The sequence below is a fragment of the Zootermopsis nevadensis genome, unplaced genomic scaffold (genome assembly GCF_977971745.1).
Source record: "Zootermopsis nevadensis isolate Lab colony 2312 unplaced genomic scaffold, Znev_1.0 Znev_ptg000024l, whole genome shotgun sequence".
Taxonomy (NCBI): Eukaryota; Metazoa; Arthropoda; class Insecta; order Blattodea; family Termopsidae; genus Zootermopsis; species Zootermopsis nevadensis.
In genome coordinates, this window is record NW_028259156.1 from 10,738,448 (window position 1) to 10,754,924 (window position 16,477).

At 38.1% G+C, this 16,477-nt stretch overlaps 1 protein-coding gene across 7 annotated transcripts in view; it reads right to left on the reverse strand.

Annotated features, from left to right (window-relative positions):
• LOC110831950 (acetylcholinesterase) overlaps positions 1-16,477 on the reverse strand; it is a 322,930-nt gene that overhangs the window by 24,583 nt on the left and 281,870 nt on the right. For 6 of the 7 annotated variants that reach the window (XM_087355399.1, XM_087355400.1, XM_087355398.1 and 3 more), the window contains one exon: positions 9,016-9,191. In XM_087355399.1, the coding sequence (XP_087211525.1) occupies positions 9,016-9,191 (176 nt within the window). Of the gene's footprint in view, positions 1-1,242; positions 8,318-9,015; positions 9,192-16,477 lie in introns of those variants that run through there. The other variant, XM_087355404.1, reaches the window with a different exon arrangement.

Sequence of the window (16,477 nt, forward strand, 5' to 3'; positions counted from 1 at the left end):
ATTCTAGTGTTAGAGCAGCTGAAGACATTGCGGGACTGAAACCGCGGTCATCAGAAGGCACTGTCATTAGGCCTCAACAGTTAATACAGCATGTTTTTTAACCGCAGGCAGTTTTAAATACTCGTTCAGTAAAATGACTTTTTCTGGCTGTGTCGAAGTACCACGCCAAACGGAATGCATTTAATGAGCTTGTTCCTTTCCCTTTTACGTGTTCAGTTATGTTTCTCCTTGCCCACCAGCAAACAACACCCAGTTCTTTCTGGTTCCGTCCTCGGCAGAGCACGCTCAAGCCTCACCCGACTTCACAGCCACATTTTGGTCTCCCTGTACCTCTACATCCCTTCGGTTAATACTAAAGAACAAGTTTCAGGAATCTTATTGTCCATTCTGTTAGGTGGCCTAACCATTTTCGCCTGCAGCCATCTGGTTTTCCATTTACGACATAAATATTTAGTTTCTTTCGCGTAAGTCCGCCTTTAATTTTGTCTGATCTGCTAAATCCATTAGGTACTTCTTAAAACTTTCATTTCCACCGTTTGAATATTAATTAACTTGCTAATTTACTAACTCCGTGGCGGGGCAGAAACTCCTTGAAACTTTTACGCTGGTGTAGCCCTCTGTGTACCGAACAAAGTTTGTATAGTGCATATACACACCCCGCGAAACACAATTTCGTTTATTCAGATGTTATTACCAAATAAACAATCCACTGTATTTTTCGACCATCTATTTGGTCATCATAAGATGGACCAGGGCTTAACCGTGTCAGTCCGATAACATTGTTAACATGGCCTACACATTTTTACGATTAATATTATTATAACAACCCTCTTCAAGCCATGTAAAATGTAAATATGCAATGCATAGTCTGAATATAATAACTGCAACATCAGGATCTGTCAAAGAAAGATTAAGTTAAAGCTAAAGATTAAAATAAAAGACGCTAATAAGCGACAGTTGGAGAATTAAGCGCAAAAAGTCTTGGTAAGATTTGAGGTTCAAACGGCGAAGAGTATGAAGCTAGCCCTCTTCTGGAATGTTGCACTGTGTATATGGTAGATACTGACCGACGTTTCAGAGGACGTTACTGCTTTCATCATCAGAGTGGTGGTATGTGAGTTACTCATCCATCTAATTATGGAATCAATAAGTTACTCTGAAACGTCGGTCAGTATCACAGAAGACAGACATATTTGCCTGTGAACTTACTGACTTTAATAACGGCCAAACAATTTAAATATGTTAAGTTTAAAATGTATATTTATTACCTCAGCTCGATACATTTTTTTAGGGGCATATGACTTATATGACATTTGTAACTCCGTGCAGTTTTGGGAGTCGCTCTAAGTGTGAAAACAAGTTCGTGTGATACGGAAACAACTTGGAATTCAGTACTTACACATGTAACACATTACAAGATTTAATTAACCACAACGATTTCTATCATCCGTTCGAAAACAGAAATGATCATAATCTAAGTTGTCAAAATAAACATCTACTCATATTTAACAAGAAACATATTTGAGCTATACATCATTAGAGAAATACGTCCTTCTAAATTACATCAACCACCACAAAAAAAGCGCATTCTTGACCTCGGCGCAAAGTTGAGCTAGGTCGTGAACTCCGCGTTCCGGCCACTTTAAACCTACAGAATGAGCCATCAGTATCGAGCAGATATTGTTTTGATAGGCCCCAAAAGAGAGAACTTCTACCTCTACTGGGGCTGTTCCGACTAATGAGTGATTAATTTAAGCTCATCAGTATTTAATTTAGGCGGGCATTAATTAACCACTCATAACCCCTTTCCAATTATATTAATTTTATTATAAAAATTAATGGTTTATCAGGTTATGTAAGTAAGGAAAACGAGACATAACGTTTCATTTTCGTGGAGTATGACGCCATGATTTTGCGATTATTTTTTGTTAATATATTATTGTTTCCGGTTTGTTATAGTGCTTCAAATAAGAATTTATGCTACTAATGTGGTGAATAATTTTTCGTTGTGGAATGGCAGCTTTATACTAGGATTAGTTGAGAGGATTGGTTAAGGTAGGGTAGGGGTGGGATTTGGGTTGAGTTATTTGGTTTATACACATTGACTGTATTCAAATTGGTCACTGCTATTTTCCTAGCGCGTAATCATCTCGAAATGCAAATACACGGATACACATTATACACTGTCCTCTCGCTCTGTCTTTATCCCTTGCAGTTCCACATTCATCCCCTTCCAAAGCACCAGACCACATAAACGCGCAACTCTCAAAACCACGATTATTCTATAACATACATGATTCTCAGTTCTGTTAATGAATACGTCATATTACTTACTTCAATAACAGAAGTACTGTGTTATTGAGTTACTACCATGGCGGTAAAATTATTTAAATTTAGGCAATACAATGCAGAATAACACTTGTCTTCTGTTGACCTTTGTGGGTCAAATAAATGCTGCTTGGGGAATCCGATAGTTGCAGTGAACAAGCTAGTCCATGAATACATTTACTCCGAACTAACACCGTTCCAAACGAGGTCGTATGACGAGTGTTGCATATATGGATGATAGCCGATTCCGCTTGGAGTGGACACAAACTCCCTGTGCGTGTTTAATTTTGCTGGATGTATAAACAACGCATGAAAACTCGTGTTGTTATTTTGTTACAACATGGGTAAAGCACAATTTTTTGATAAAGTTTGTTTTTCAACACTCTATTTCTTCATGTTAAAACGTCAAGTTATAAATGCAGTATAAACATTCAAAGACGGCTAAATGATTAATTTAAATAAATAATTGAAACGCCTGGTAATATATCATCTGATACCAGTTTTGTGAGCTGCTTTAAGCTGGACTATAGAGTTGTATTCTAGGACAGAAACGGGAATTTCTCTTAGTCCCCTCGTCCACGTGTGCTGCAGACTCCTTCCTAATGGGTACTAAGAAATATTTTCCCAGGTGGATCGTAACTCATAGATCATTCTTTGTAACCATAAACTGTGGTGTTTAGGCACGGATTTAATGTGTAGCTTTTATTAAAGCCTTAATTTAAAATTAAATCCGTGGAATATTGAACACTTCCCTCCAACTAATCCAGGCTGTAAACTGGTGATTTCGTACAAGTTTATCTCCTGTTGTTAAACGATTAAACTATGAAAGATATTTCTGGACATCTTTCCTTTAGAAGTGACAAGCTCTCAATTGCCAGTCCTAAATTTAGTTCTATCCTTGATATTTGTATCTCTAAACTATGGTTTCATTGAAAAAGGCACTTGTTTTAAATTGGGGGTCATATACAGAGTCAAATGGAACAATTTTTGCAAAAACTGTTGTAATGTTATTGCGTGTTAACTTCCAGGTGAAACGCGGGGATTTCTCAGTACACTGCTATTGAACTGAATCATCTACGTAATTTTTCGATCAATAATCATCACTGAAATGTAGCAGACACTGTACAGTTTCTACGCTGTTCAGTGAATAGTTCATTTACGTTCATAGCAGTTAAACTAGTGCAATATTACATTCCCCGTGCGGCACGTATTATCTCATTTTCACGTCAAAATTACCAACTTCAAGATCATGTTTCACTGCAACCCCGTTCTATTTCAATCTCACATTTCTCTAAGCGGAAATGTTCCTAACAAGACCTCCGTTTATGTAATTAACTTCCTGAAAGTAAACTTAATATTCCGGAAAATGCCTACAAATAGTTCAAACATTGTGTAATGAGATGTTTATTAGATTGACAGCCTCATTTGACGTGACGGCTAAAATGGATTCTCTTTTTAATAAAACAAGAAACACGCCAAACACTCGTACTTTCAAGCAGGGGGTCGGTGAAGGAAGTTGAACAATCCTTGAAGCAATGCATTGTAAACCTGCTTTCCTTTCTTAAAAAGATACGCTTATCACAACACAACGCTGTCTTTGTGTTCCCCTTCAGTAACTTTAGTCGACATTAATAGAATTTTGTATAAAAGTTATAATAGTGGTTACCCCCCCCCCCCCCCACCCCAACCTCGTCATTTTAAGTTATTTTAGTCAGTAATAACATCGGGCCACCACAGCTTGTGAAATGATCGTAACTTAATATAGGACGCTTGTTTAAATAAACAAAGTTCGGTGATTATTCTGGGCGAAGGAGTAGAGAGCGTTGAAAATAGTCCCCATGGGTGTTGAGGCAGGAATCCCTTTCACGCTCCAGTTGACTGATTCCCTCAACAGACAACTCCCTCGGCTACCACTGAAACCTTTGCCTGCACCACTACTTCGTCCAAACCAAATCTGTGGTCCGATGGCGCTTTCTTACGGCGGCCAAACACATGGAATCACAAGGCGACAGGACCGGAATGCGTGAGGAGTGGTCCATCACCTTCCGGTGCAGATGTCCTGGAAAGTGAGGGTTGCATTGGGGACGGGCGCTGTCGTGCAGTACGATGATACCCCTTGTCAGCATGCCGGGACGCTTTTTCCTGATGGCGGTACGAAGGTCTCCTAGCGTTCCACAATAGCGGCGTGCGTTGATGTCGAAGAGTTGTTGAACGCCGCGCTAAAGAGCCACAGATTTGGGTCTGACTAAGTCAAGCCGCAGTGGTTCCTAGAACATCCCAACGGGTTCTTAGCTCGTGTGCGAATGGGAACCTGTCTCAACGCCCACGGCGTTACTTTTTAACGGCCTTAACTCTTCAGCTCAGAACAACCCCCGTTTCATTTAAACAACAGAGACCTGAAGTCACGTGTTGAGAAAAATTAGGAAAATGCTCAAATTTAAGAAAGGTAATGTATGTTTCTGTTGAATGCAGAACAATGACATGGAAACTGTACGAAAATTTTCATTGGGCTTAAATTTTGACATCGATAATTAACGTTAGAGTTACGAATGTGAAACTATATGGGCACATATTAACAAATATTCTTTAAAAATATGAAAGGACAATTGTTTAAATGTCAACAGCCATAAACATGCCGACAATGCGAAAATTTAAAATTATATTAATAAAATTTAACAAATACTGAATCTGTGCTTGGGCAGTGAGTTCATCCAAAAAGGAATTTTAATACTACCAACAATTAACTGTAGCGCATTTATAGGTTAAGTAATAAATTCCTGCTAGAATATAATTCGATTCTGTAATTACCTTTGCGTGGGCCCAAAATGTTAACACCTGGGCTAAACTGCATTTTCTGATTACAACCGTATATTACCTGAATATAACAATACAGAATGGAATCCTGTGCAACAGGAAAGCAGGCTTTACGAAATGTGTCCTGAGCTTTTTGTCTCTCTTTGAAATACGACCGCACTACCCAGATCATGCTGTCCCAAAGTCTGTAACACCGTAACGTAAGATCCTTGTATTTGGGGAAGTCCTAGGTTAGATTCTAGGCTCGGAGGTCGACTATATTAACCGAGGTTTTGAAATTTCTCCTTAGTTCCTCCTGGAAAATGTTAGAACAGAACCTTAAATCAAGGAAAGGAAGAAAGGAAAATTGGATGTCCGCACCAAGTTACATGGATATCAGTCAGTTGATTCATAAGTTCTTATTCAGCTTCCATGGACTCGCCTTTTTGTTCTGTTCGGATTCAGAATTCTGAAAAATATAAATCCTTATATTTGCATGGACGATGTCCCATCTCGAGGCCTCTATTCACGTAGAAACAGTACACAACAGCGCATCACGTGGACATTATCAATGCTTCAAGAGACATTCGAACCCTTGGCCACAGACGTGGTCTAAGGCCATACTTGTCTTAGATCCGCGTGATCTCTGTGACTATGGACATGTTCTTTATTTTTTGTTGAAAAGAGCAAGAAACAAAGTCACGCCTGTTTCTGTTGTACCCTAATGAATAACGACGCTCCAGTTATCACGAAGTCCACTTGAATGAAACTTGCCGTGCTTGCAAGCTCATCAAGCGGTTGAGTGCAGCGGAAGGAAACTTGTTCAACTCTTCGCAAAGTTCCCAACATTTTCATTTCCATAGAATCTCTTCCGCTGTCAATAGCGCTGTCTGTGATAGAATTTGTTTTATTAGAGGCTCACCTTGCCCATCACTGCGTTTGACAACCCTTAACGAACTTTGCAAATACTACCCAGATTAGCTATATTATTATTGTTATTAAGTCACTGGATATTCAATCAAGTAAAAGTTTATAATTAAGATTCCGGAATACTAAAAATCGAAATTGAATCTCAAAACAAATGACGTTATCAAATTCCATTTCAACTATTACTGCATTTTGTAAGTTTCTTGCGTCCTACGTTTAGGTACATTTAGTAGGACTTCTAATAATAGTATACGTTATTTCAAATTATTTATTAACTTCAGGAAGGCCTATATAATGTAATAACTGCTTTTCTAACCCACAATTTCCAACAGGAACTGGGCCTTCGTCAACCACGCTTTAAATTACGAGAGTAATATCAATAAATGGCGAGAAACTACAGTAACTGCAAGGTGCAATTATAAAGCAAAGCTTTAGCGACGACTGAATTTGATAAAAAACTATCGGGTTACGAGCCGCGTCAGGTGGCTGAATGGCAAATAAACCATATCTTCTGCCGTTTCGAGAGCAATCTCTGCTCTCATCCTCAGGGCTGCTGCGTAACAAATCTGGTCCTTTGAAGCGCGCTCGCCGATGGGAACTCATCGGCGAGTGAGCTAAGATGGCAGCTTTGTAAGGGGAATTTTCTCTCAAAAGGTAAGCCACCGTCTCACCTCTGATTCTCGGAATGAAACTCTTTGTATCTTTGTAGTTACTTATTCTTACATCCCACACGCCATTCTTGTATTTTACTTTTGTCAAAAAATAACGAGGAACGAAAATTCATTGAAGTACTAAACATTTTACGTGTTTTCAAAGTTTCGAAATAAATAAATGGAGAAACTCAAGAGTTTCCGGTACGCTCTGCTACTTTTGTTGCAAACATTCAAGACAAAGAGACAGCGAGGCATAATAGCAAAGGGCTCTGGTCATTAGTTTATATTTATTCTATTCATACATCTGAGAGCCTGGAAACTGTTTCCCAACATGTCAATACGCTAGAACTTTTGTGCTTCGTGTAAGGAGCACACCGAAGATATAAAATATTTAATTATAAAATACCTTTAAGAAAGAAATTAAAATTTGCTCTAAATCTTCCAGACTGTGAGATTAACTAGTCTCATGTAGCAGAAAAGTTGCTAATTATACATCTGCAAGTTATTTTTTAAACGTTCATGGATGATGAAAAATTAGTCGACTTTATGAAAATCTCAGATATATCACCGTATTCATAAATGTTCTATAAATTACACTATCGATGTGTACGTAATGGTATTAAAATGGATAAGCTGGATAGGACATATAGCATGAGTACAAAATTGTGGTTGGGAAATCTCGAAGATACCACTTGGGGACCGGCCACTCGTCTAATGGCTTCCGCATGCGACACGGGGGTGGCTTTCAAGCTCAAACATCAATATTTGTGTTAATTTGTTAACAATCTCTGCCAATGACGAATTACCAAAGATTTTGCTTTCGTCAACAGATCTCATCCAGCTGCAACAAATCTTTGCCGAAAATAAGGACATCTAAGAATTGAAATACCTATTTTTGGCTTATATTATGGCAGCCTATATAAATTTAACATTTTACAATTAATGTTCTGGAGCTTGGTCAGTTTAAATGCCTTACATTAACAAACAATTTTCCTTTTGTTTATATGCAAGTGTATGCAAATGGCATTCGTCAGGAGGAGTAGAAAGCTTAGGTTCAAAATGAAATGTCAAATAAAACAAATGTAATCAACACAACCGACGGCGATGTCGAAAACGTATAAAATCGATTCTGACATACGAAGGGTGCGGATCGCCTCTTTATCGCAACAAAACAGTAGTGGGAGCGCCATCAACCACGGCTGATTTCCGTCCCATTTTATCAAGCAGCACACAACTTGTCAAATGTTTCCTCGATTGCCAATTCACATGTGAAGATTATTAAGTGCAATCGTTCAAGCACTGTCACTAGAAGAAATTTTAGACTGTAAAGTTAAAATATGTGACCACCTAGTTAAACTGTACGACTGTATTTTCGAATAATTTGTACGTCGAGAATCCATTTCTTCGTACACACTACCTTGTCGCCCGGCATGCAGTAATTGTAACTTTGCATGGATTTTCATAAATAATCTATTCTGGAAGGAAGTAACTGTACATCTAATGTATGTGGCTGGTAAATATTCTTTAGTAGATAGGCATAAGTAGTGGTGAACATTTCACCACTTTCGCCTTCCGGTTTACTTTCACCCGGGTGGTTCACTTTCCCGGTGAACATTCTGAAACATTTTACAAGAAATACGGATATAATAGTTTCGTAAGTAATAAATTAAAAAATATTGAAATAACATCAATTATAAAATACATTTTCAGTCTCTTTTTGTAGTAGTATTGATATTTTCGTCATTTTCTGTCGCTGAGGTCCTTAAAAAATATTACAAATACTAATATAAAAACAATTGAAATGCAGAAGAAATGTAAATAAAGTACAGAATCTGATTTATGAACTGATTTGATATAATTTCCACTGAATAAGGCAATTTTCCGCAGAAGTTAATCACACACCGGTATTCATAAAATTGAAATTGATGTGGTTCAGGTGTGCGCCGTCAGATTAAAATAGCGCTCTCGAAGTCTCTTAACCCCGTTCTATAACCAACGGATCATCAATTTCGTACAATCAACGTCCAAACACGATAACAGCAGTGCAGATCGTAAACCGGATCAACGAATTCTTTTCACATGCAGGCGGCCGGGTTAGCTTTATCAATCAGCGCAATTTTTATTCTTGGTTTATTTATTCACGACGTTTTAATATCTCAAAAAAAATGAATGAGTAATAAATAATGAAGTGCAAGCGATGCAGAAGAAAATTGGGGGGCCCGGCTTCGTGTACGTTGAATAAAGATTCAGAAATATTTTCTAAAACAATACAAGGCAGTGAGCGTACTTCAGTTCCAGTAGCTCAGTAACTTACACGTGACAAGCATGAGTTGAGGTAGATACTTCTTCCAGAAGGCACACTCTTTGAGGCGAGGACCCCTTCCGGTTTTTGTAGAATTCACGTCCAGGGTCAAAAATTCCCTGCCGTAAGCCGTGTGGACCGGCCAATAGGTGGCTGTCCAAGTCCCGTCCTCGGACACACTTGGATTTCTGCAACAAAACAAACACATCACAACCTGATCAAAGTCAAAAAAATTACAAGTAGCAAAAGCAGTTCCGCTGTAGGTAAGTTTGTAAAACGTCGCCGTTAACAGTTCAGATGTCTACAGACAATGAATGGATCGTTATAGGACCGAAAATATTGTACTCCCAGCACTGTGAAAGGGTTCATGGAAAGGACGAGTGCCATAAGACCAAAATATTGACAGCAGAAAGGAACCATTAGTTAATAGGATTTAAGGTTTTCACGGCAGTTGGCTGTCTGGTAGAAGTTTACCAACGTTTCAGCGGTGTCTGCTGCCTCCATCATCAGAGTGGTGATGATGATGGAGAAAGCAAGCACCTCTGAAACACAAATTTTAGTGCAGAATTCCAAAACACTAGTTTCGAAGATGAATTACAAGGAAGGACAGAAAACCTAGGAAGGCATTTAACACAAACAGAAATGCACAAAAGTAGCAGAGCCCTTACCCACATGAGCGCTTCTAGGTATTTATAACAAGGAGAATGGGAGCTTTAGCTCCTCGAACATGTTTTTCTATATACTTAATGATTCCCTTTTAAGGATATCAGTTTCTCTTGGTATATGACGTATACGTATTTTATAAATTTACTTATTTAATCGTCAATATAAAATACAACTCAAGATTCCTTACTGAACCTCCCGGTTGTGTTGTGAGAACTATTCTGGAAGTGTCTGGTTCGATTCTCATTTCAGAGGCCGGCTATTCTGTCATATTTTATCAGGCCCTCAAGAACAATTCCGGACTGTATCACACAACACAGCATAAACCCTTCCATCTAAATTTTTCCAATTAATCACTGAGTATTATTTGTTTTACGAGATGTAGGCCCATGTTATTTTACGACACACAGATTTTCAGGAAATAAATAAATAAAATTCGATTTGAGCTTAGCATCAAAAGAAAGATACTTCTAACCGATAAAAATACAAATTACAATCGACCGACAAATATTAATGTAGATCCACAATACCAAATTTAGTTTAAATTCGCTCAGTAGTTTTTGAGATTATACTTGTACATGTGGGCAGGCACCAGGCGTGAACGACCTTTTATTTCGCTCGCGTTAAGAACTCATAATAAGCGCAAAAATAATTTAACAGACGTTAGAACAGCCATCACTCCTGTTAGCAACAAATTAATTCACATCTAAAGCTAACACGATCATATGTTTACAGAACATGTTGGAGAAAGGTATGTAGGAAAATCAAAGAAATGATGGTTAGCTGTTACTGAAATATAGAACAGAACCTACAGGTCTACTCATGCAAGAAAGATTCATCATCATGATGTAACTACTGTCTTAAAATGACTGACTCAGACCCAGTTTAATACGGCCCCAGGGTTGAGATTTATTTAGAAAACAGAATCCCTGTAAATTCTCTTAAGTTGCGGCTGGTCGCCTGAGTCAGTTGTGTAATCTAATCCTAATAGGACGCTGCTAATCCCTGTGGATTAAAGCGGCTCCACACGGGAGATGTGTCTAGATAGAAACACCGCAGCTAACGGGTCCGGTGAAACCGCAGAAATCGAACCAATCCGAGCGCCTCAGGAGATATCAGACCAATTTTGTGGGCAGGTGCTCTTCTGTGTCAGAGAAAGAAACAGACGTGTACTGGCGTCCTTTTCGACGAAGCTGGTTACGGGTATTGTTGTACGATATCCGTATTGTTTGCACTTCAAAACATGGCGTACCACACACTTTAGCATTAACTAACCCTGAATTTTGTCCATGGAGTACATTTATTGACTCCTTATAATTTTAAGAAAAAACAGCGATTATTTCATTGACAATAACCGATTCCTGTAATGGAGATGAGTTTTTTGGGGGAGGGGGGTAAGACATTGATTTTTATATGACATTCAGTCCAACTTCGTGCTTCAAAGGGCTAATACTAGTCCGTCAGAATTATAGTCCCTGCTGTAAAATTAGGACCATTAAAATATATAAGAGCCAAAATTCAAGGGTATTTGTTTCAGAGACTAAACTACGCGTATGCATTAAAACTGTTGTGCCTTGAAGCCGGCTAGTTAGTTAATTCAGTCGACTGTCAGGAAACTTAAAATTGTGAAATGCGACTTACGAACTAGCTAGGATGGAGTATCCATGACACTGCGAACAGAACTACTATTCTTATAATCGTAGTAATATATCGCGTCTGAATTGCTTAGTGGGCCATGTAAAGACTTAAGGACAGATATGGCGCTTTCAATGTCTAAAAGGGTTGAGCGAAGCTACTGCTAGGAGGGATTAGTAAGTAGCAGACATCTCTCAATTATCCTGCTATTACTGCGAGACTCTTCAAACTACACAAAAGGGAATGTCAGGCAGGATGGAATGTTTTAGCAGCAGAAAGCGAATGGTCATAGTGGGGTTAGTCTTGTCATGGACTGGAATGCCATCCAATCTCATCTGAGGTACAAACACTACCTGCTTTTATCACAGACGACTGTCTCGCAGTTAGATATTAATTATGAAATTCTTTTCATAGCGGAAGCCCAATTCATCTATGTATTGACTGGTTTTGAATAGAATCCTGGTTTTAATAAAACACTACTATTTTAATTCTTTTTAATATATCTCCTGAAAAAAAGGTGGGGAGGACGCGTTGCCAATAAAATATGATAAAAGTAATTTTTATATCGCAAATTAAAAAAAGAGAACACACTAAAGTGCACGTTAATTGCATTTTAAAATTAAAGCTTTGTTCTGCCCGGTTACATACATTCGCGCTGAAGGCGAAGAGGGTATAAAACGTCTGTGATTTGAATACGGGTGACGGAATAACCTGATCAACTTATCGTGATTTACTGCAGTCTCACTAGACCAGTGTGTGGACACTGTCTTAAAATAGGCAACAGCAGTCAAATATACCAATTTTAAATAATGTTGTATATAATCTACCATTTCCCATTTTACTTTTCATTTTTATATAGTAGAACAGAAAAAACTGAATTAATTTAACAGAAGTCAACATAGGAATCGATTTTTCTAGGTGTATATTCTTAATTTATTCATTATAATTAATGAAAATACACTTGTACTACAGCTAATAAAATTTCGTAGCAATCACACTAAATTACCCTACATTTATAATTTGGCATTAACAACAAACCTTATTTCATAAAAAGTTAAAAGAACTTTACTTGTACTACTTTAGCTCTTATTTATTCATTACAACGTCCAGAACAGCTCAGACGGGTAAAGAGGACACACTCTCCCGAGACAAAGTGAATGGAGGGTTACGTTCACTAATTACATATGCACATCTAGCCACTGACGAGGCTGATAAGTGAGAAGCGATACAGTTACACCCTATCATACATTTTTTGTATTCGTGCTTAGGTAGAGATCTTGGTTTATGCACATATTGGAATTATGTGTCAGGTCGGACTAGAGTTGTGGAAATGTCGTCACTCAAACATCAATTCAGACAACTTAAGGCTTACTGCAGGTCCTTAGAGAGACGCTGGAAAGTCTTCTAGTTCTGCATTCAAACTCATCTTCAGTGAAAGTTTGTGTACTTTTAAATGAAATGTATATAATGAATGCAAAACGGGGAGGTATCTTTAATGCTCTATTATCTAAACCAATGAACGAATGACTAAAATGTTATTTAACGACATTGGATTACTGCAGAAGCCATCTAACACCAAACAAAATTATGATCGTGTACGTAAATTAAAAACAAAACAGTAGTAAAATATATGAAGATATCTGTCTTCTGGGTTGTTGCGCCGTGTAGTATGGTTGATGTTTACAAACGTTTCAGAGGTCATACTGCCTCCGTCATCAGGGCGAATTGTTAACAAACACTCACCCCTGTAAAAACCAGATGAATGAACTGAATCAGTGAAGTATCTCACCTTATGTGCCTGAGCTGTGTTGATGAGGGGCCCCAAAGAGCATGAGTGTTCCATTCCAGCAGTATCACCTCTGAAACGTTGGTTAACATCGACCAGACTACACAGCGCAAAAACCCAGAAGATAGAAATCTTTATACTCACCGCTGTGAAAACCTCAAATCATATACAGTAAAATATTTCGTGGCACTGCTTTGTTATTCGCGCAGACAAATCGTAAAGAAAAAAAACCCACTTCGGTCAGGATAACTGATGACCTCATCATCCGGAGTTGCGCTCAGCTAACCTGCTGGATAACGTCAAGTTCATAATGACTGTTCTGTCAGACCAAATCCTCGACCTTCAGCTTTATAGGTGGACGCCCTGCTGTAACGGCGAAGACAGGAAATGGAGAAAGAATGGAGGAGGATGTCAGGAAGTCATTAAGAATTGATGAAATGGACGGAAGTATTTCACGACCGGAGATAAGTGGGGCTAAGGATAGAATTGTGGGTGGTGGCAGAAATTACGCTCTTCGATCTGAGATATCCTTGTGCAGATGTGTAAGAATCACGCCCGACCTTCAATCGATGGGACACTCCGAAAGAGGGTTCAAATACCTTTCAGGGCATGGACCTTTTTCGAAATTTCTTTTATTGCATAAGGTTCATAACATAAATGTATAACTGAGTAGCTCGTATATATCTCTCCGTCCCTTCGCATGTTTGGTACTGGGGGTCTAGATTACAATAATCGCAGACGGACGTAATAAAATTTTGGTGACGTCGATTTAATTTAACTTAATTTTACGAACGGCTTGTCGCAAGACCTTAAATTAAAACACGTTACAATTTGGCGAATATTTTAAGAAGGACATGGGAAATAATGTATAACGATATTGGCCTATTTACTATTTTTGTTTTGTTAATGTGTGAACAATTACCGATGGTGTTGCAGCTCAGAATATTCAGCGTTGAATGATAATCTGAAAAGCATAAGGAGGAAAATGATCGTGGCCTAATTTAAGGTATTAACTGCATGGGTCCGAGTCCTTCATGAGCAGATGATGATAGCTTAGTTAGTCAAACTACTTTCATGGAACACAAACGCCCATTATTGTGTTCTCAAGAGTCTGACACCGGTCTTCAGTTGTACCTATGTGAGCACAATGTGAGATAAATATATTTTTATAAATCCGAAGTTGAAGTACTTACTTCCGGTCTTCCATTTACCTCAAATGTAATGTATTTTCAAGAAGTGTTCTACATTTCAAGCTGATTCAGTGTATTCTTTACATTACACACCGTTTACAAAAAAATCGACTAAAAACACTCTCGACCTATGCTGTTGCGTGTGAAGCCGCAGAACATGTCCGAGAAAAAACTTCATAAAATTACGGAAAAGTGGGAAACTAAAAATGTCATAATTAGGTTCTTGAAAAATGTAATATATTGCGTCTGAAGAGCCTCCAATTTAAAATAATATGCTACTGTAATAAGTTACCGAATTTTGCACATTAATTTAAGTTAAAGCAGTTCCTATAAATCAAGTTTCCTTTTTCACTCATTAAAATACGCCATAATATATTACAAAAGATATTGTAGCCCTGACTTTTTACCTCTCTATTATAGTCCCTATAATTTTCCAACAAACCTTACAACTCGAAAACTATTAATTAACTACGCTAGCTTACGCTAGCATAAATAAATCACAACGTTAAGGTCTTATATGGTTGGTTTAAACTACAAACTTGTAGTTGGGCCTCCTTGTGTACCCGGGCGAAACTAGACCTTACCGTGCCATTAAGCCTTCCTTTTGCTTGTCTCACAGTTGGTGTCCCCAAGCTCCACCGTTCACCTCCGCCCCGTCCTTTCACGTATAATATATTATTTTAACCCTGCTGACTATGCAACACACCATACACGTCGGTGCAACAGGTTGCGCCACGTATACCACATTTTCTTCTTCTTTGTCATCTCTCGTTTCTGAACACAAGGACAATAGGAATAGTAAAGGAGAGAGGAGGATATTGTTGCTAGCTTGAAAACGCATTGCAGATGTTGGGTCTGCCATTACTGTTCCTTTCTTTGTTTAGATTTTTTGTCGTTGAATTTACTTCAACGTTAACATGAAAATACTACCTGAAACAGAACATTGTAATTTATTAAATAATGCTTTTAAGGTTTAGTATTTGAAGTGAATTATAAAGTCACAGTGGCCAGAAAATATTTCGTGATACAAATTTGTTAGTTTCGGTCACTTAAAATCAGAATATTTCGAAATGCATTCAATCTTATAATGCACAGGAAGTGTGAGGGCTCTTCAGAAGTCTTCATACAATGTGTCTGTTATAAATGAACGATTTCGACCAAAATTGGAATGTATCGATAGGTTTTAGCAAAACCCCCTCAAAATTAAATTTAATCAAAAATTCATTTAGTCGTTGTAGAGTTATACAGTACGGACGGACGGACAAACCTGTTTTCTGTAGTTATCCAATAAATTAAAAACGATCGAGTAGCATTGAACTAAACCCACTATTTGAAGGAAAGAAGAAATTCATATTCAAAAAGAAGAATCTCTCTCCGTTTCTGAAAATGCAGGTTTATTCCCAGATGTAAATAACACGACTACGTATTCGGATTTAAAACTGCGACGTTTAGTTACTGGAATGCCTGAGGTAAAACGATAGATACAACATCCCCTGCACATTCAGGCGTCGATTTAATAAAAAAAACTGGATTTTAAGCCTTTGACGTTATTTTGGATGTTGGCTAAATTTATCTCGTAGTTATCCTGTAGTTTCCAATCTCTTTCCTGCCTGTAGCTGAACTTCTCTTTCACCTCTGCGCCGACTTAACACTCCCTGAGGGTTTTTTCTAACATCTGACGTAAAGGTAAATTTCATTTGAAAAATGAGATTTTCCGCAATATCAATATTGTGGCTGAGGTCTGACTACAACTTGTCACCTGTGTTTTCTTTTTCTCTTCTTGTTGAGTCCCTTGTGTAGTGTTTCTGTTGCATGGGATTCAATTCCGGATATCACGTTTCGAAGTACGCCGAAGGATATTGGTTTGGAGTGAAGTGGTAAAACACAGTCCCACGGTAATTGCTACATACTTCCAGTCATTGGGCCATAAAAGTTTAAAGTTGTATTCCACTTTGAAGAACACAGAGACAAAGCTCAAGTCAGTCTTAACCCCTGTACAGGACAGAAATATATAATCAGCCTGACGCTCCGGTCGCATTACTCCCAGGAAAATAATTCTCTATATCTACTGGACAGGAAGCTGATTTGATCCCAAAGTACGTCCTAGCGAGGTTGCAAAGAGAAAAATATTATTGGCCTATCAGGGATTCAGATATATATTGTTTACATTTTTAGTCAACAGTACAGATACTACACGGCA